At 38.1% G+C, this 21,822-nt stretch overlaps 1 protein-coding gene across 1 annotated transcript; it reads right to left on the bottom strand.

Annotated features, from left to right (window-relative positions):
• Nucleotides 1–19,663: 19,663 nt before the first annotated feature.
• LOC147826512 (olfactory receptor 14I1-like) lies at nucleotides 19,664–21,604 on the bottom strand. The gene is made up of 3 exons (XM_087181049.1): nucleotides 21,008–21,604; nucleotides 20,149–20,218; nucleotides 19,664–19,743 (listed from the first exon to the last, which is right to left on the bottom strand). Exons 1-3 carry the CDS (start codon nucleotides 21,602–21,604, stop codon nucleotides 19,664–19,666), a joined length of 747 nt encoding a protein of 248 aa, XP_087037175.1.
• Nucleotides 21,605–21,822: the final 218 nt, after the last annotated feature.

The raw sequence follows: 21,822 nt of genomic DNA, 5'->3' as shown, positions 1-21,822 counted from the left end.
GAATGCAATGAAGAAAACAAATCAACATGGAGACAGATGAAACAATGACTGCTGTTGGCATTTATTAGCAAAGCAACAGGCAAGGCTTCCACCACATGGCACAGTTTTGTCATGACATAGTGTGCATAGAGGATTCACTCAAAATTGAGAGAGTTTTATTTTTCTAACTTTGGAAAGCTGAACCTGCATCCTGGTGGATGAAACAGATACTGGCAGTATTGCTCTCAGCACTGAATCCCAAATTTTCCACCTGTTTTCTTCATCAAGCCACCCAATCTGGGAAAACCTCAACACTGAGGCACTGGTGCCCAATGAGCCCCAATCCAGCCCTGGCACAACGGGTGCATCAGGCTCCCTGCATTTCCATGCTCATTGTTCCTGGCAGAAGCAAGGGATTTTTGGCCCCATGGATTTCCTGTCATCCAGAGCTCAGGTTCTAGTGAAGGGCTGGACATAGCTCACCCTTCTCTGATGCCTTAGATCCCTCAACTTTCAGTGTGTCATCTCTGAGGAGTCTGCATCCATTCTCCAGCTTTTTCTAGGTACAGATGAATTGAAAGTTGCGTGAGTGTAAGGTGAATATCTTGATTTGATTTCTGCATTTGTTGTGAAATATTTGTCCCAAGCAAGCTAAAAAAAAATCCATATTTCTTTTCAAAATACATCTTCACCTAAGTCATTTTCATTGCTGTTTTTAAGAAAAAAAATCACTTTCAAAGTTATATTTAAATAATACTCTTTAAAATACAGTGAGTTAAACTTTTTTCAATGTTTAAATGTTTTAATGAACTTATTTTGCACTTTTTCTTTATTTCTATCTAAAATTATACGTAGACTTTATGTCCAGGTTTTCTTTTTTTCCAAATATTTGAATGAATAAGTACATTCATTTGTAATTTCCACTGTTCATTTATAACATTATGTCGCTCCAGTTCTTCTTTGCTTTAATTTTCAACCTAGAACTTAGTTTTGTATTAAGGGACTTGAAAAATCCTTATTATATTTCTGTTTGTGTATTTTCAGGTCATATAGTATTATGAGTTACACTCTTTCTACATTGAAATTAATGTCTTCTCTCCTGAGTAATTTTTATTTCTAGATTTTTTCTTTTTTGTTATTTACTTAGTCATTTAAAAATAACAATTGTATTTATATTTGGGATGTGGTGTGATTCTTTGGTGTAAATTTTACATGGAATGCTTCAGTGAAGTGAATGATTGAATGTATCATTCATTATCCTTATCATTTTTGGGTTTTAAAACAGTTAAAATCTCCCCTTGTCCAGCATATGAAAAGTGTACAATGCATTGCTGCCATAGGCGCCATTCTGTGCAACCGCAGGTCTCCAATGCTCGTCCTTTCTGCTTGATTGAGATTCTGTGTACCCTTGTCACTATTTCCCCATTGTCCACAGTGCCCCTCTGCAGGATCTGTCACAATTTTCCTCGATAGATCTATGGACTCCACTTTGCTAAATTCCACATGAAAAGGAATCATGCAGTGTTTGGTTTTGGTGCCTGGCTTACTTCACACAGCAGAATGCACACCCTCCAGTTGCAGCCATGTTGGCGCAAATGAAAGGCCCTCAGCCAGTATTAGGACTGACTAGTGTTCCACCAAGGGTATGTGACACATATTCTTAATCCTTATCTGAAGAGTGGGCCCATGTGGCTTCCATAGCTTCAGCTATGTGAGCAATGCTGCAATGAAGAAGAAACTGTGGACATTCCTTCAGTAGATGGATTCCAGTTCCTGGGATTCATACCCAGGGATGGGATTCCTCTATCAGAAGGTAACTCTGATTTTAGGGTTTGAGGCACATTGCTGTGCTAATGTGCAAACTCCAAAATGGGGCCTGGAGTTGATTTTACTCTGAACCTCACCCACACTGTCACCTTTTCTCTTTTTGGCAGTAGCCATCTTAACTAATGTGAAGTGCTGTCTCCTCCTAGTTTTAAATGCATTTCCTGATGACTGGTGGCAATGAGACTTTTCTGCAAAATGAAAACATTCTATACAAAATCTGCATGTAAGTGCACAGTACATAGGGAGTGAGATCTTTTTCACATGGGAAAGGATCCAGTGGTAGAGGATGTGGGAGGGAGAAGAGGGAAAGGGGGATGGAAGAAGGAATTGAGCTACTTTAGGTGCATGCTCCAGGTAAGGCTCAACAAAAAGAATGTGCACATTGTGTAAGGCAAATGTGTTCTGAGAAAGAAATCATGTCTGTGTAGTTCACTGACTAATTTCATTATTTAAAAATACTAATAGGTGAAATTTTACATATACAAATGAAACATGAAAATGTATCAGAGATAAACAAAAAACACCATTGGACCCATCTCTAACACACACTCACTCACACATACAAAGATGTGGTGAACAGTGGCTCCTTGGTGATCCTTTCAGTTCCTACTACAGATTTTAGACTCAGTTCACACAGGAAGAGAGGACCTTGTGCTGTGGGCTTGTCCAGCTCTGACCAGCTGTGTCACAGCTTGGCGACCACATCACCACCTCCACTGTGGTTCAGACCTAAAATGCCCCTCACAGCCTGCTGACTGTGATGGTGACCGACCTTAGTGCTGCAGTCAGAATGGGTTCACTCCCTGAGGAGCTCAGGAGCCCACTGTGCAGTTAGGAAGTCACCTGGGTGGAGGAGGCTGTGGGGGCATGAACTCCAAGGGTGGGTTTTTCTCCCTGGCTCCTCCCCTGCCTGCTGCCTGCATGAGATGCAGACTTTCCTCTGCCATCGCTTCTGCCTGCCCCTGGATTCCGTGCATCAGCTCACTGTGGATGGAGTCAGCTAAATGCCATCAGTAAAAATCATCCTCCTCTAATCATGGGTGTGGATAGTTGATCCAGTGACAGAAAAGATGATGAATACACTCTCTGAGAATTGCTCTTCCCTTCTCACCAGGTTATCTGCTAGAAGAAATTATTATGTAAAAGTGTGGAGAAAAACTCTGATTGGTTAGTGATGGGGTCTCCAAGAGAGCCAACAGCCTGGTGTGGCAGAGGACCCAGAACACTAACTCAAATGCATAGCCCATTCTCTGGAGTAGTTTATTTTTCCCATTCCTGTTCATGGAGAAAGTCAGTGTCGCACAGTCCCAACAATCTCACACCTTTAAACTCATGATGTTGTGCATCATTACATTACACTGATTCCAGGTTATGTGAACTTGTATTTAGACACACACTTTAGCCCATTTCAGGATTTATATGAGAGACATTCAAACATTTCATTGTATCCAAAATTTTTCATCCTCCTGACTGAAATTATATGCTAACTTCACATTCCTCTCTTCACTATTAGAAGATCATTACTTTATAATTTGTTTATTTGCAACATTTTTGGATAAACATTGTTCTGACAGTTTATATAAATAAGAACATGGTTTACCAGCATTTATCTGACTCTTGCACTTTGGACAATAAGGAGATCAACCAGAGCAAAACAATAGGATATAGTTTAGTGCACAAAAAAGGAATTCAGTGAAATATACACAATAATTTCTGAAGTGCTGAAGTCAGTATGACTTAGCTAAACTTAGAAATACATTTACATGACACTGTTGCTTCTTATGTAATAAAAGTCATGCTTATTCCTTTCAGGATTGATATTTCAAATATATTACTAATTTTTTATCCAAAGTGGCCCAAATTTGGAAAAAACTCATATTATTCTGATTTTGCATTTTAAAGAATTGAAATTCAGGACAATTAAAAGGTTTCTAAGTAGTCCTGCTATTGAAGTTCAGTACAAACATGAGAACACAAATTTTCTTTTTTTGTTTGCTTGATTTATTTTATTTTATTTTATTGGTACATTTTAGGTATATAATATAATGACAGTCATCACTGGAAATTTGCACCTTTACATAATCTCTCTTGGTTCTTGTTTTATCCCCTTCCCCTGCCCTCCCTTCAATCCCTCCATCCCTCCCTATTTACAAAGACTTTGTTTCCATTTTTTCTTATTAATGCCATTCCCTTCTTTCCTTTCCCCTACCCATCCCACTTCCCCTTTTCCTTTGCCCCATTTCTTCCTATTTCACATTATCTATTATACCTTTTAGTCCTTATTTACACTTTCAGTTTCTCACACTAGAGAAATGATTTGGTATTTACATATGTGTGTCATATTTATTTCACTTAAGAGTATCACCACAATGTGCATCCATTTAGCTATGAATGTCTCTAATTTCTCAATTTTGATGGCTGAGTAGTACTCCATTTTATTAAAAAAGAACACATTTTCTTTATCCAGTCTCCAGTTGATAGACATTTCAGCTGTTTCCAAGTTTTAGCTATTACAAACTGTCCCTCTATGAACATGGGTGCACATATATCACAGTGGTATGATTCTTTTAATTCTTTCAGGAAGATAGGCAGCAGGGGAATAGCTGGGTCAAATGTGACTTCCAGGCCTAGTTCTTTGAGGTATCTCCATACTGATTTCCACAGTGGTTGCACCAGTCTACACTTCCACCAGCAGTGGAGCCATGTTCCTCTTTCCATACACCCCGGCCAGCATTTGTTATTGGTTGATTTCATGATAGCAGCCATTCTTTCTGAAGTGAGGTGGAATCTGAGCATTGTTTTCATTTGTATCTCACTAATGACCAGTGATGTTGAACATTTTTTCATATGTTTATTTGGTATTTGTACTTCTTCTTTGTCTGAGAAATGTCTGTTCATTTCAGATGCCCATTTTTGGATTGGGTCTTTAAATTTGGGAGGTCTGATCTTTTTAAGTTCTTTACAGATTCTAGATAGTAGACCTTTGTTTGAGGGACTGCTTGTGAAAATTTTTTTCCCACGTTGTGAGTTGTCTCTTCACACTGTCGTTGGTTTCTCTTGCTGTGAAAAAGATTTTTAGTAAGAAGAGATCTCACTTGTTGATTTTTTGTGCTAGTTCATGGGCAACTGAGATTTTTTGTTCAGAAAATCTTTTCCTACAACAATGTCTTCAAGTGTTCTTCCTAACCTCTGTTCCAGCCAGTTTAGTGTTTATGTTTTAATATTTGGATTTTTAATCCATTTACATTTTAGTTTAGTGCATGGTGAAAGATATAGGTTTAGTTGTTGTTTTTTTTTTGGACCGGTGATCAAACTTGGGTCCTCGCACTTGTGCACCAGGGAGCGAAACCACTGAGCTAAATACATGGCCCAGGTCTAGTTTTAATCTTTGGCAAGTTGAAACCCAATTTTTCCAGCACCATTTATGAAAGAGGCTACCTTTCCTCCAGTGAGGGTGTTTGGGTCCTTTGTTGAAGATGAGGTGGCTGAGTGTCTCTGCAGTTATTTCTGCATGTTCTAATCTGTTCCACTGATCCTCGGGTCTGTTTCTTTGTCAGTACCATGCTGTTTTTATCACAGTAGCTTTGTAGTATAGTTTCAAGAGGGGAATTGTAATACCACCTGCTATGTCTCTATTACCTAGAATTTCTTTTGCTATTCTGGGACTCTTCTTGTTCTAAAGGAATTTTTGGCTTCTTTTTTGAAGGTCTGTGAAGTATGCTCCTGGGATTTCGATTGGGATTGCATTGAATCTATATAGCTCTTTGGAAGTATAGCCATTTTCACTATGTTGATCCTCCCTACCCAGGACCAAGGGATGTCTTTGCATTTTCTGTTATTGTCTTCAATTTCTCTTTTCAGAGTGCTATAGGTTTCAGAGAAGATGTCTTTGAGTTCTTTTCTTAGGTTGATTCCTAGGTATTTCAGTTTTTTTGATGCTATTGTGAAAAGAATTTTTTGCCCTATTTCTCTCTCAGTGAGTCTGTTGTATGTGTAGAAGAAAGCTATTGATTTTTTGTGTGTTGACCTTGTATCCAGCTACAATAGTGAATTTGGTTATTAAGTCTAGAAGATTTTTGGTGGAGTTCTTAGGGTCTTCTATATAGAATATCATGTCATCTGCAAATAATGTCAATTTGACTTCTTCATTTCCTATCTTTATTCCTTTCATTTCTTTCTCCTCTCTAATGGCTGTGGCTAATGTTTCCAAAACTATATTGAACAAGAGGGGTGATAGTGAATATCTTTGTCTTGTTTCTGATTTTAGTGTGAAGGGTTTCAGTTTTTGATCATTTAGTATGATATTGGCTGTAGATTTTTCATAAATTGGATTTAGAAGATTGATATAGAGACTATCTATTCCAATTTTTGTAGGTTTTTATCATGTATGAATGTTGGATTTTGTCAAATGCTTTTTCTGCATCTATTGAGATGATCATATGGGTTTTGTCCTTGGCTCTATTGATATAGTGCATTACATTTATGGATTTGCATATGTTGAGCCATCCCTGCATTTCTGGGATGAATCCCACTTGGTTAGGGTGTATGATCTTCTTGATGATCTTCTTGATGATCTTCTGCATTCTGTTTGCCAGTATCTTATTAAGGATTTTTGCATCTATGTTCATTAGTGAGATTGGCCTATAGTTCTATTTTTTGGTTGGGTCTTTCTCTGCTTCGGGGATCAAGGTGATGCTTGTTTTCAGGAATGAATCTGGGAGTATTGCTTCCCTTTTGATTTCATTGAAGAGTTTAAACAGTAGTGGCAGTAGTTCCTCTCTAAATGTCTTGTAGAATTCAGCAGTGAAGCCATCATGACCTGGGCTTTTCTTAGTTGGTAAGTATTAACTATGTTTTCAATTTCATTGATTGATTTTGGGTTGTGAAGAATTTTTAGGTCTCCTTTGTTCAACTTTGGCAATTCATACATATCTAGAAGTCTGTCCATTTCTTGTTTTTTACATCTTATTGACATATAAGTTCCCAGAGTAGGTATTGATGATCCTCTGGATTTCTGCTGGGTCTGTTGCAGTTTCAACCTTTTCATTCCTAATTGTATAGATTTGGGCCTTTTCTTTCCTTTTTCTGATAAGGTTGGCTAAGGGTTTGTCAATTTTGCTGATTCTTTTGAAGAACCAACTCTTGGCTTCACTGATTTTTTTGTATTGTTCTCTTAGTCTCCATTGCACTGATTTCTGCTCTGATCCTTATAATTTCCTCCCTTGTATGAGCTTTGGATTTGTCCTGCTCTTCTTCTTCTTGAGGTTCAGCATCACGTGGTTTAATTGGGCTCATTCTGTTTTCCTAATATGCATATTCACTGCTATGAATTTCCCTTGTAAGACTGCTTTCATTGTGTCCCATAGATTCTGAAATGTTGTATTGTCCTTGTCATTTAATTGGAGGAACTGTCTGATTTCTTTTTTAATTTCCTCTGTGACCAATTGGTTATTCAGAAGTGTGTTGTTCAATTTCTATGTGTTTATGAATTTTTTACCATTTCTTTTGCTATTGATCTCCAATTTCATCACACTCTGTTCTGATAATATTCAGGGGATAACTTCAATTCCTTTGCACTTACCTAAATATATTCTATGAGTGAGTATGAGGTCTATTTTGGTGAACGAACTGTGTGCAGCTGAAAAGAATGTGTATTCTTATTTTGTGGGGCAGAACACTGTAAACATCTTTTAAGTTCATTTGTTCATGAGTTTGATTGAGTTTGAATATTTTGTTGCTGATTTTTTGTCTAGTTGATCTATCTAATTGTGACAGTGGAATATTGTAGTCCCCCACTACTATTGTATTAGAGCTTATATGATTTTTCATGTTCATTAGTATTTGTTTTATATAGTTGGGCACACTAGGGTTTTGGTGCATAGATATTTATGATTGTCATCACTTCCTCTTTGATTGTTCCCTTTACAAGGATGTAGTGTCCTTCTTTGTCTCTCTTAATCAGTGTTGGTTTGAAATCCACTTGATCTGCAAAGAGGATAGCTACACCTGCTTTTTGGGGAGTTGCTGTCACATGGAGTATTGTTTTCCACCCTTTAACTTTCAATCTATGAGTTTCTTTTTGAATTAAATGCATTTCTTGCATGCAGCATATTGTTGGATATTGCTTTTTGACTCATTCTGCCAGTCTATTTCTTTTGATTGGTGAGTTGAGACCATTAACAGTGATGGCTATAACTGATACGTATTGACTTATCATTGACATGACTTTTTCTTTTTGTTGGATTCTCCCCCTTTGCTTTTAATTTCTTGTCATGTTCGATGGCTTCATTTTGCTGGGCATCCTGTGGTTGTGATCCTCATTGTCTTTTCCTAGGATTTTGTCTAATTTTTGGAGTGTTGGTATTCATGAAGTTCCTAAAGTGCTCTTTGTCATGAAAGTATCTCATTTCACCATCAATTTTGAAAGATAGTTTTGCAGGGTACATCAATCTGGGTTGGAGGCTGTTTTCTTTTAGAGCTTGGAATATGTCACTCCAAGCTCTTCTTGCCTTGATGGTTTGTGTTGAGAAGCCTACTGTGATTCTGATGGGCTTTCCTTCGTATGTGATTTGTTTCTTTTCTCTAACTGCTTGTAGAACTTTGTTCTTATGTTAAATATGCCTATTTGTACATTTTTTTTTGATCAAAGCTAGTTGGCATCCTATATGCCTCACTTTATCTGTATGTCAAATTCTTTCCCCCTGCTTGGGAAGTTTTCTGCCATCACTTTGGTGAACAGCTTTTTTTTATGTTGTCTTCATTCTCTCCTGTTTCTTCATTGACTCCAGTCAGTCTTATGTTATTCTTCTTTGCATCGTCTAGCAGCTGCTGGATTGATTTCTCATGGTCCCTTACTATTTTAAAGAAGTTTTTCTTTTCCTTGTCACTAATTGCAATCTTGTCTTCTATATCTCTAATTCTGTCATCATATTAGCTCATTCTCCTGCAGAGAATTTCAGTGGACTTTCTGATCTCCTGGAAATCTGTTTGCATCTTTTTTATGGATTCCATTTGTTTCCTGTGTTGGGATTCCATCATGTTTCTCAGCTCCTCAACTTTTTATTTGGAGAACACAAATTTTTGATGTAGTTCTTATTCTAGTTTGTTTGGCTAATAAACAGATTGTCTCCAAAGCAATAGGTAAAACATTAAAGAATAATATATCCAAGAAATTTGTACTAAAAGCCACACAAGAACATTTGTCATAACCTTTGTATAATGTCATGATCTATAGTATTAGTAGTAAATTAATAACATTAGTGAGCTAACAATATCTTATTTTTCAGGGCAATCCTCCTGGTTTACATTCTACAAAATTTCCTTTTATAAAGCCAATGGGTTTGTAATTGAGTCATCCAATGATTTTATTAATTAATCATATAATTTTTTTCTTGTTCCATGAAATATAGAGAACCAAAAAACATCTATATTCTCAAGAAGTCCTTTAAAATCAACCAATAACAAACACTGGTAGAGCTGTGGAGGAAAAGCAATTCTTCTTTGCTATTGGTGGGAGTGTACCACTGTGGAAATGAGTGTGGAGAATCCTCAAAAAAAGAAAACTAGAGGTTCTATTTGAGCCAGCTATTCCCCTTCTTTGTATCTTGATGAAAGAAATTTTTAAAAATCATATCACAGCAATATATGCACACCTGTATTTATAGCAGCACAATTTATAATAGCTAAATCTTGGAAACAGCCCAAATGCCCATCATCAGACAAAGGAATAAACAAAGTGTGTTTTTTTTAACATAGTGAGGTTCTTCTCTGTCATAAATAATGATAAATCTGAGTCATTTCTACATAAATGGATGGAGCTTCAGACCATACACTTAAGTGAAATAAACTGGACCCACAAGTTAAATATCACATTATTTCTGTGGTGTGAGAAACTAAAAGCATAAATAAAGAGCTAAATGTACAATAGATATTGGGAAATAGGAAGAAAATATCCAGATGAGATAGGGAAAAAGGGAGTGGGGACAGAGAAAGAAAGGAAGGGAAAGAGAAAATGAGAATAGAAGGAGAAATGGAAACAAAACCCTCATAAATAAGAAGGGGGAAAAGTGTTTGAAGGGTGGGCAGGGAATTGGGGAAGAAAGAAGAGTCAAGTATTATGTACAGGTACAAATCTCCTAACATGAATGTGATAATTATGTATTTCTAAAGAGTATCCAAAATTAATAATAAAAATTACTTAAAAAGAAATCTTTTCATTTTCCTGCTCATATTTCTCTTGAGTAGTAATTCTCTATCACCAAGGGTATTTAAAGAGGATCAATGGTGTAAGTACCCCCCGAGGTTCTGAGACACAAAGCGTGAATGTGTTTAGATTAATTAGATATTAATGAAGTATATATAGTCTATACTGTCACTATCAGGAAATGTGTTTGTCAATGAGAAGGAGAGGGCTTGCCTCCTCTCCACCAAAGAAGTCAGCAATATCTGGAAGCATTTTTGATTGTTATTACTGGTGTGTGAGGACTTGCTACTGGCATCTAGTCAGGAGAGGTAAGGGATGGTGCTAAGGACTCACCAATCACATATTGTTCTCCTATCTTGATACGCATGGTAAATAATTATGTGATACAAAGTTTTAACAAGAATAAAATTGACAAATCTTGTCCCATGCCAGCTTTGCTAGTTTCTGTTCTCTTCTCCGTGCCAATGTCTTGCTGTGTAGAAGTGTCTCATCACAGTTTTGATGAACATTTCTCTAGTACACAGAGAAATTGTGTACTTTTCCATATGTATTTTCTACTCTTATGAAGCGTCTATTCAAATTTCTTGCTCATTGCTCTCTTATTTTCTCTGTTTTTTCTTTATTAATTTGCAGGTGTTCCTTATAATGTATTTTAGTCTGTTTGAATGTACACAAATAACTTATTCTAAAATGCAGTCGACCTTATCACTCTATTAATGTTATCATTTAATAAACAAAATCTTAATTCTAAAAAAAAGAGGATCAACAGTGTCACATCACAAATGATGGTGGCCTTAAACGTATGTGTGAGACAACTTCAAATCTCTACTGTTCTGGATTAAAGTCATGGCAGAACATCCTAATATTGCCTCAAAGGCAATGAAAGACCATTTCCAACAGCATATCTACGTGATGCATGGATCGTTGAAGTGACAGCAACCAAAATGAGATGATGAAGTAGAGAAGACAGAAGCAATATCTTTAGGGTGTCATTGTCCCCAGATGGGACCATTTAGTTACAGGGAAACAAACTCAGGTCTCCCATTCATTCTGCATCATGGAGAGTTGCACAATTGTTCCATAATATAATACAATGTAATAATAATAGAAATAAAGTGAACATCGAATGTAATGGATTCAGAGTATCCGCAAACCACACACAATCCCCAGGGTCTGTGTATTTCAAGCCCAAAAGGAAAACAGCCTCCAACCCAGATTGATGTACCCTGCAAAACTATCTTTCAAAATTGGTGGAGAAATAAGATGCTTTCATGATAAAGAACACTTCAGGAACTTCATGAATACCAAACCGGCACTCCAAAAAATTTTAGACAATACCCTAGGAAAAGACAATGAGGATCACAACCCCAGGAAACCCAGCAGAATGAATCCATCGGGCTTGACAAATTAAATGCAAAGGGGAAGAATCCAACAAAAAGAAAAAGTCATGACAAGGCTTTTAAAACTTTTAACTTCATCTCCCTAATGAGTGTATAATGCAATCTTTTTATTGTACTGATTAATATTTTTCTGATTCTAGAGTTGCACACATTTCCTTGTGCTTTACTGGCTATTTATCATCTTCTTATGTCTACTTTTTAATTGGGTTGTCTATTAATGAGCTCTAAGAATTCTTTATATATTCTGCTCATAGGTTATATGCATTGTAAATATGGTCTGTTTAAGGACTACTTTTCATTTTAATGATGTCATTTAAAATTCTAAATTTTGATGGAATCCCATTTATCAATTTTTTTCTTTTATACATCATGTTTTTTGTATCCTAGGTAGTTCTTGCCTACCCTGAATTCATAAACATTTTCCCTTATAATTTCTTCTTAAAGTTTTATACTTTTAGGTTTTCTTGTTTAGGTTCATAGATCCCTTCAAGTTATTTTCATGTATGGAAAAAAAGGGTTGAGGTTAGTTTTTATATATGGATACCAGGTGTTCTAGTGCCATTTGCTGCAAACACTATGTCTTCTTTGGCTCTTGAATTGAGTTTATATTCTATAAAATGCTAATGTTAAATAATCTTTCAAAACTCGGTGCACCATATATGTGTGGTTCTATTTCTAGATTCTCTGTTTTATTCCAATGATCTATATGTCTTTCCTTGTACCAACACTGCCTTGATTACTGTAGCTTTAGAAGAAGTCTTAAAATTAGGTACTAAACATCTTTCAACACTGTTTTTGTTTTTGTTTTTAACTTTTCTAGGTCCTTTGTACTCCTACATAACTTTTAAATTTCAATATCCAATTCTTCATTTATAGCAAGTATATACAGACCTGAATTTTTATATATACCTTATGTTTTCTAATCCTGCTAAATTCAAGTACACATTCTAGGGGCGCCTAGAGATTTCTTAGTGTTTTCTCTGTAGATGATCATTTCATCTACATATAAAGATTTTGCTTCTCCCATGCCAATCCTCTCCTAGTTGTGTCATTTTATTGCCAGACTATTTTGGTTGGGCCTAGGTTTCAAAGTTTAATGGACAGATAAAGAGTAAGCATAACTGCCCTTGTTCCCCACCTTAAGGAGAAAGCATTGTATCTTCTCCATTTATGTAAGGCATTCTCCCTGGAAGTATGGAGGACATGTCTTTAATCTGTTGAGAAGGTTCTGTTCTACTTCTAGGCTCCTGATAGCTTTTACCATGAACTACTGTAGAATTTAGTCCAATACTCTTTCTCCAACTAGTGACAGGATCATATGGCTTTTTCCTTTCCTCTGTTTAAATGACTTTTGGGGTCGATCTTCCAATCCTGAACCAACACTGCCATCCCTATAACAAAACCACTTTCTCCATACTGCCAGATCTGACTTCCAATAGTTTGTTTTGTTAAACAAATTTCTATTTATGTTCATACTTTTTTCTTCTATTGTCTTTATGAAGTTTTATGATTAGCACAATGTTGATTTCCTAAAATGAGGGGAGAAGTGTTCCTTCTTTTTTCTGCTTTAATTGTTTGATATAATTTATCAGCTAAAATGTTTATGAGCCTGCTGTTGTCATATAGGTAGGTTTTCAAGCTAGGAATATACTTTCTTTAATAGGTGCTATTCAAATTTTATATTTCCTCCAGAGTTAGTTTCATTAATTTGCCTTCCAAGGTACTTCTTAGAGGTTGTCAAATTTATTTCAAAACAGATTTTTGTAATATGCTTTCTATATCCTTTTAAATTCTGTAAAATCTGTGGTAATGTCTTCTAGATCTTAATATTGTAATTCTAAAAATGTATAACTGATATTGTGTAAAAGGAAGAAAAGGTCTAAAAGAGCAGGGGAATTGGAAGGGGTAGGGGGAGGGAAAAATGGGAAAGGAAAAAATATGAAAAAAGGAAAAAAATGGAAACAAGGTCTTTGCAAATAGGGAAGGGTGGAGTGGGTGAAGGGAGGGCAAGGGAAGGGGAAAAAATAAGAACCAAGATACTCATGTAAAGGTACAAGATCCCAATGATGAATGTAACTGTATTTTATACCGAAAATGTACCAATAAACTTAATGGGAAAAAAAATCAATGAATGAACAAAGGAAATGTGGTATATACATACAATGCAATATGGTTCATCACACAAAAGATCAAATCCTGCCATTTATGACAATGTGTATGAAGTGAGAAATCACGCTAAATGGAACAAATCAGTCACAGAAAGAAAAATACTACATGATCTCACTCATGTGTAGAATCTAAGAATGGTGAGTTCCTAGAAGATGACAGTGTACTTACTAGCTGAAATCAGAGGTGGGGAAATTGGAGGCAAGAGGATATAGAAAATTTGCTCAATGGATTCTGCTATTTCTCAGCATCCAACCCTTGGAGACCTGTGTCTTGGCTCCGAGGTTGTTTTTAAACACAATTCTGCTCAGTTTTTAAGTGTTGGTTAGGTATGTCTTCCCTAATAATTAAATTCAGATTATACCATTATAACTTATTTACAATCTGAAGACTCCAGAATCCAAAGGTCACTGGCAGAGGTGGAGTAAAACTGTTTATTTTTGCTTGTTTGCTCAGGGGAGATTGTACTCCAAAATCTGAGCACTTCATTAGAAATGGGAGCCTCCTTATATAGGGAGCTATGGGGTAGGCGAGCATGCTCTAAAGCAGGTGGAAAGAAGTACAGAACATTCCTGAAACACATATTAGTTCAACATGCTCACAGAAGCAGTAGGGGTGGTCTTAAATGAGCATTCCTGAAAGGTGCAGAGTTAATAGAATATTCTTGAAAGGTCACTCATTTCAAACACTTGCAAAACATTTTGATACACTGGACAGGAGCACTGCAGCACAAACTGTTACATTTCTGGAACAAAACATTCGGTGGAAAAACCATGGAGGCAAGGCAAGGCCAAGGCCAGGGGCTGTCTTATTGTGCACTGTTGCACCATCAGTGTGAGTGTGTCATGGTGTACTTATCTGTTTCAGCAACAGTGAGCTTCTGGAAGCCTGTACAGTTTATCTGTTGCTGTTATCTCTAGGTGAACTTTATGGATACTTCTATCCAGAGTCAACACAAGACAGGTGTTATGGGCACAGGATGTACATATGCTCAGCCTTGTGACTTCTACCACAGAAAACACGATGGGGATATAAATTTTATTTGATTTGCTTTTTGTCTCTTTGCACAGTTTTTCCTCCACGGGAATGTGAATTTCTTCAGAGTAGATGCTTTGTCTTGTTCACTGAATGAATGAGAAAGATATTTCTGTAGGATGCAATGTCTTACTGGTAACATTTTTAGAAATATTGGCATCTACTGCACACAGAAATCCTGAAGTCCTGTACTTGAGGTCTACTGTCCTTACCTGCAAAACAGAACTCGATGTGCCTCATTTGTGCTGAGAGGGTTAGAGGACAAGGAACCTGCCAGGGCATATCCATGATTAATTTTATAGAAAGATTGACCCATGTGGTGTTGTCCATGCCATGATTAAATTTCTATAACAGAATTTCCACATGGCTCCTGAAAATTTCAATCAAGGCACCACTTCTGTCCTGGCCCCCGGGTAAGTCAACGGAGACCCTAGAGGGGGAGCGAGGATGAGAGGGGACAGGGGACACGAGAGATGGAGACAAGAGAGGTTTCTGATCAAGTCTCATTTATTGTGGAAGCTGCTACAACATATATACCGTAGGGCGAGAGGGGAGGAGCAAGAGGAGTGTACTGGGGCTACTTCCTTGTTGCCGGGTAGATCTGCAACAAGCCCGGGCATGTCCGTAATAGGCACTCAAGAATTCCAGCGGGGGGGGGGGCAAGGCCCCCCACACACTTCCATCTTTCAGGAATTCCTTCTATAAACGGGGTGGGTGCTAAGAATGATTTTCCATCTGCTTTCTGTCCTCAAGTCCATGGATACTGGGGACTTGAGCTAATCTATATTACCTAGATGGGTCACAGTTTACCTGGAGCATAATTTAACACCCCTGAAATGTGTATCCATATCTTCCCAACCCACAGAGTTGCATATTTCCCCAGTGCTTTGGGAAGCTACTCAGAGTGTGTTCTCAAGAACTCTATTCTGAGTGGTATCCTTGGTTTTCATTTATTGGCTGTAACTTGTCACCCACATAGCCTTCACTTGTGCATTGCAAAGAAACAAAAGTTAAATAGTGACTTTTTCCTGAAATAAGAACAATGTCTGAATTCAGTGGGGATGATCATCATTTGAATAAACTCTGTTCAGTGAACCTTTCAAACCCTGGGTGATGGGAGCACAAAGACACCTTACTAACTCTACTGAGAGGCTGTCAGTGAAGATAGCATTTCCCATCTCTTTATATGGTGAACTGGATTTATACACCAGCACTCTAAGTCCTGTCTTCCCTCCTGCAACTCTTTATATTCTCCATGGTATTAGAAGTTTTGAGTGACCTCTTGTACTTACAAGAGGCTAAAGTCCTGGGCAAAATTTTCTCATTTGTGTTTATGGAAGCTGCTTGATATTTATTTTGCATTCATGGGAACAGGATAGGAAAAGGGAAGAAGAAAGAAAAGAGATGAAAGAAGAGGGGCTAGAAGACAGGTTTGGTCATTGTTTGCTTTCCCATCCACCTGAACCTTCCTTCTGGTTCTTCCTACAGCTCAACATGGCCCCCCTACTCAGTGTCCTCATCCCCATGCCCATGAGACTGAGCCAACCCTGAAAGGCCCTCTCCTCACACTTGGTAGGAAGACCTGAGCATCCCCAGTCCCCTCCTCAGCACCCCAGCCACATCCTTGTTCCTCAGGCTGTAGATCCTTGTTCCTCAGGTTTTGGCATGGAGGTGATGATGGTGTAGAATAGAGAAAAGACTTTTTTTCTGGGCTGGTAGGAGTGAAGCAGCATTTAAGTGTACATGGCAGCCCCTCGAAGAGGGTCACCATGAGCATATGGGATGATGAGGTGGCAAAGGCCTTCTTCCTCTCCTCCATGGAGCTCATGTGGTAAAAGGTGGTCAGGATGTGGGCATAGGAAGTGATTACCACAGAGAATGGGATGAGCAACATCAGCACACATACATCACTGTCTCATACAGGGCTGTGTCTACACATGCCAGGCTCAGCACAATGGGCAACTCTCAGAAGTGGTGAATCTCCTGGCCACAGAAGGGAAAGCTCATGGTGATGGGCATGAGGAGAAAGCTGTCCAGACCACCCCAAAACCAGGAGCCTGCTATGATCATCTAGAATACCCAGGGCTCAAGAGGACAGGGTACCATAGTGGGTGGCAGAGGTCAGCAAAGAAGAAGGCAGCAAGCACAAAGCAGCAAGTGAGAAGCACCCAAAGCAGCTTTCCTTCTGTCCCTCATATTCTATCCATGCTATACACCCTTAGGTTAGGGAGCACTCATACCCAAGAGGGCCTCTTCATAGTCCACTCCCAGAACTATGCCAAACCAATCAATTATGACAAACTAATTTAGTAATCACCCACCCTTGATGCCAGCATCACACTCTAAATCCCAGTGTGACACAGTCTAGATCCAGCCACCTCAGAAAGCCCCAGTTATGACTACTTGAGGCTTTGGGTGGACATCTAGACAGGATCCATAAGATAGGCCATCCCCAAACGCCCAGCTGCTTTGCTATGCTGTAATCTCCTGGTTCACATTGACCCATAATTCAAGAAAGAGAGCCTAGAAATAAACCCTCACTCAAGATCAACTGAACTGGGGCTGGGGATTTAGGTCAGTGGTTCCACTGCCTGCCTCACAAGTGCAAAGACCTGAGTTCAATCCCCAGTACCAAAAACAAAAGATCAACTGAACTATTACAAAGTACCATGAAAGCAGAATAGATGATGATATTGAAAACCTTTCTATCCACAACTAGAAGAAGGAAAAAGGATGCTTCTCTAATACCACATACAAAAATCAACTCAAAAACTTCATCCCTTAAGACTTTGTTCTGTGTAACTTCTCGAAGAGAACATATGGGTCTTGCTGCCCTTATTCACCTCAGCAAAAACCTCTTGGATATGATTCCTAAGCTCAGACAGCAACACAACCAATCAAAAATTCACATGATAGTGCATTAAACTAAGCATTCTTTTCATGAAAAAGACAAAAAATGTACAGAGTGAAGAAACAACTTGCAGACCAGAACTATTTTATGTGACTAATATGGAAATATAGAAGGAACTGAAGCAACTCAATATGAAGATCAAAAATAATCCAGTCCAAGAGGTCAGAGCACCTACATAGACAGTTCTCAGAAGAATAGGTAATGTGGCAAACAGATACATGGAAAACACCTCATCAGTACCAGTCATTGGGAAACGTAAACTAAAACTGCAAGGAAGCATCACCTGACATCTGTTAAGATGTCTATTGTCAAAAAGATGAAAGGTGACAGTGTGGGTGAGGTGTAGAGTAAAATCACCCTGGGCCCCATTGGTGGGTTTGTACATTAACATGACCACCATGGGAAACAGCATGGAGGTCTCTAAAACACTAACTACAGAGTTACCATGTGATGTAGAAATCCCATCTCTTGTATCTAAGGATTAGAATCAATCTACTGAAGGAATATCTGCCTTCTCTTCATGGATGCATTTTTAAAAGAGATAAGATAGGGAAGCAACTTTGATTCCCTCATCAGATAAAGGGTAAAGAAAATGTCCTATAGATACTGGATGGAATATTATAAAGTCTTAAGAATGGTAGAAATGCCAGGCACATTGGCTCATGCCTGTAATGGGCTCACTTGGGAGGCTGAGGCAGGAAGATTGCTGGGAGTTTGAGGGCAGCCTAGGCTACCTAGTGAGTTGAATTGTATAGCAAGACCTTGTCTCAAAAAAAACAGTAGGAGTATTCCTTTCATTTGCACCACCATGGCTGCACTTGGAGGACATTCCTCTTTGTGACATAAGCCAGGCACAAGAAGACAAACACGCCATGAGCTCACGTATATGTGGAATCTAATAATGGTTAATTCATAAATCTACAGAGAAAAATTAATTTGACCATATCCTTGCAGAGGGGATTTGATAGCAATGGGGAAATATTGATCAAAGTACACAAAATTTCAATTAAACAGAAAACAATTTTAGTCATCTATTGCACAGAATAACCAGTATAAGAGTAAAAAATTATGTATTTCTCAATTGTCGAAGAAAGTAGATTTTAAAGGTTTCACGTGCCAAAATGATAAACATAATCAGTGATAGATGTGCTAATTTGCCTCATTTAAATATTCCACTTTCTAAAATTTATAACAAAGAATTACACCACATACTATGAGTATGTACAATTGTTATTTGTCAATGATTAATAAACAAATAAAATTACAATAAATGAAAAAATTACAAATAAGAATTAACCAAGGAAGAAGACTAAGTCATAATAGTACCTAACCTGAAAATATACAAACACAAATTTAGTATGGAATTTTTTAAGTCTCTTAAAAAAAATAAGTTCTAGTTAGAAAGTCAAAATAAAAAGAACTAGAATGACAAAGTTTTCCAAATTAACATTGGAAATTATAATGGAATTTACTTGTTCATTCAAATATTGGGAATAAAAAATACTGGACCAAAAGTATACATATAAATGTAGATGGAAATAAAGGAATAGGACAAAATAAATTCATATGGAACATTCAATGATTCAGAATTGTTAAATCCCTACCTTTGCAATAGTGTTACTTAAATATAAATTTGAAAGTGATTTCTTCTCTTGAAATCAGCTATGAAAATGACCTAGGTACAAGCATATTTGAAAGAAATGTGAATACAGTGGTTAGTTTGTGTGGGGCAAATATTTCACAGCAAATGCAGAAATCAAATCAAGATTTGCACCCTACACTCACATAATTTTCAATGGCTCCTATACCTAGATAAAGCTGGAGAACAGATGTAGCCTCTTCAGTTTTGAAATATTGAAAGTTGAGGAATCTCAGGCATCAGAGGAGGATGAGCCTTGTCCAGACCTTCAGCAGGACATGAGCTCTGGTGACAGAAAATCCGGGGTGCCAAACACCATGACTTCTGTGTGGAGCAATAAGTAAGGAGACAGAGGGAGCCTGATCCTCCTGTTGTTCCAGTGCTGGACGGGATAAATGAGCACCAGTGCCTCAGTGCTGAGGTTCTCCAAGACAGGGCTTCTCAATGAAAAAGAAGGGAAAAATTGAATTTAATTCTAAGCCACATCATCGCCAAAGTGTTTCTTAGCCACAAAGCTGCGGGTTCAGCTCTTGGAAGTCCGAAAAATAAAACTCCTGATTTGGGTGGAATCCATCTGTATGTGCTATTGAAGCAAAAAGTACATGACACAGTGCAAACATTATCTGCTAGTCTCCAAGGAGATTCCAGTAGAAGTTATCATTTCATTTGTCTCCATGCTGCATACTGATTTGTTTTTGTTCCTTATTCACAAAGTTTGAATGCATCAACCATGGCCTGCATCTTTTCATCCAGAGCATAGAAAGAAACACAACCTCCTAAACTACAATTTTTTGAAGCTCAGTTGTTTTGTGTCTTGATTTTCATTGAATGAGGAAAGGGTTTTAGCAGATGCAGCAGAAGAGGCTGGAAAGGATCTCAGTGTCCTCAGGATTGAGTTGTCCCCCTGTCTAATCACCTTGACATTTATCCTAGCTGAAGTGGAAGAGTGAGTACAAAGAACACAGTGCAGACAGCAGGGTCTTCTCACAGCCGCACTCAGTGGGTTTCTCCAGGTAGGTCAGATCCAGCACCAGATGTTCTCTCAACAGCACAGCCATCTGTTAAGGGGCAACACATAACACGTGCATGCTCTTCTCCTTATGGTGATTGTCTTTATTTTCAGCTCAAAATCATTCAAATATTTTCAGAACATTTTGTCTCTATAGACTAGCCTTGTAGTGTTTCATAAAGCATGAAATATACATCATATGCAGCATGAAAATTAAAACACAATTTATACTTCAACATAACAAGTACAGACAAAAAAATATACAGAGACATCTGAAACAAGATAATGCACAGGTTAGACCCCAGTTTTAGAAATAGAAGTTTTTTTTTTTTATTTGGTACCGGGGATTGAACTTGGGACCTTACATTTGCAAGGCAGGCGGCAGAATCACTGAGCTACATCCTTGGCCCTTAGACCCCAGTTTTAATAATATACATCAAAGATGAATAAAACTAAATTCCACTGATAGATTGATATTTATGTTTTATTTGAGAAACCCTTTGCCTGTGAACCCAGAATATCTTTTGAACATTTTTTGCAGGGCAGCCTTGATCTCCCTGTTGCGTAGACAGTAGATGATGGGATTCATGAATGGGGGCACCATGCTATAGAACATGGCAGTCAGCAGATTCTTAAGGGATGGTTTGTTTGCACTAGGACTGAAGACAGCCGCAGCCCCAGAGATGAAAAATAAAAGGAGAATGGCCAGCTGTGGGGTACAGGTGGACATGGCTTTGTTACGGCCTTCCACAGAATGCATTTTAAGCACAGTTGAAAATATATTAACATATGACACAAACATAAATTTAAAACATACTGCAACAATGCAAACACATACAATTAGTACTACAAATTCAGAAAACTGGACATCTGAAGATGAAATCCTCAGAATTTGGGGAATATCACAGAAATATTGCTGTATCACATTGGTCTTGGTGAAGGGAAGCCTGAACATACAGCCTGTGTGGATAGCAGAGTAGACCAGACCAGAGGCCCAGGAGCCAGCTGTGGCCTGGGAGCACAGTCTCGGGGTGATGATGAGCCCATAGTGCAGAGGATGACAAATGGCCACGTAGCGGTCATAGGACATGACCACCAGGAGGGCAATCTCTACAGCAGCAAACAGTGCATACAGGAAAATCTGCATGGCACACTCTGTCAGTAAGATTCTCTTATTGCTCCTCAAGGAATTCACTATGGCCTTGGGAACAATAGCTGAGATGCTGCCAAGGTCTATGAGGGCCACATTGCTTATAAAAAAGTACATGGGAGAGTGCAGACATGTGTCTGTCATGATGACAGTGACAGTCACAAGATTCCCTGTTAGTGCTCCCAGATAAATCACTAAGAACAGCACACCTTGCAGAACCTGAAGCTCCTGGGAGCCTGCAACATCCATGAGGATGAATTCTGTGAAGATGGTGAGGTTGTCCATGTCTGCCCACTTGCCGTTGTCTCTACAGAGTTAGGGGTTAATGTCAGCTGATGATGCTACAAGCAGAATGCAGAGCACCCATTAGAACTATAATAAAATGCTGACATTGGCATCAGTGTGGACTGTAATCATGATCTCAGCACAGAATAAATGAACAAAGTATCCTGAAATCTAGGGAATGTGAATGTTTACATTTTGATTTTCAGATTATTTTTTCA

Source organism: Heterocephalus glaber, unplaced genomic scaffold (assembly GCF_053883595.1).
Source record: "Heterocephalus glaber isolate CG9 unplaced genomic scaffold, H.glaber_assembly_v1.0 deba00001466, whole genome shotgun sequence".
Lineage (NCBI taxonomy): Eukaryota > Metazoa > Chordata > Mammalia > Rodentia > Bathyergidae > Heterocephalus > Heterocephalus glaber.
The sequence above is the reverse complement of the archived record's forward strand: the minus strand, read 5'-3'. Positions and strand labels throughout refer to the sequence as shown.

Bases quoted from the DNA above. Each gene is read 5' to 3' on its own strand.
- LOC147826512 (XM_087181049.1), bottom strand. From the start codon at position 21,604: ATGGACAACCTCACCATCTTCACAGAATTCATCCTCATGGATGTTGCA. The intron at 20,219-21,007 runs GTATGTGTTTGC...GCCCCTTAACAG, and splicing joins CTGAATTTGTAGTACTAATT to ATGGCTGTGCTGTTGAGAGA. The intron at 19,744-20,148 runs GTGAGAAGACCC...TTGCTTCAATAG, and splicing joins GAAACCCACTGAGTGCGGCT to CACATACAGATGGATTCCAC.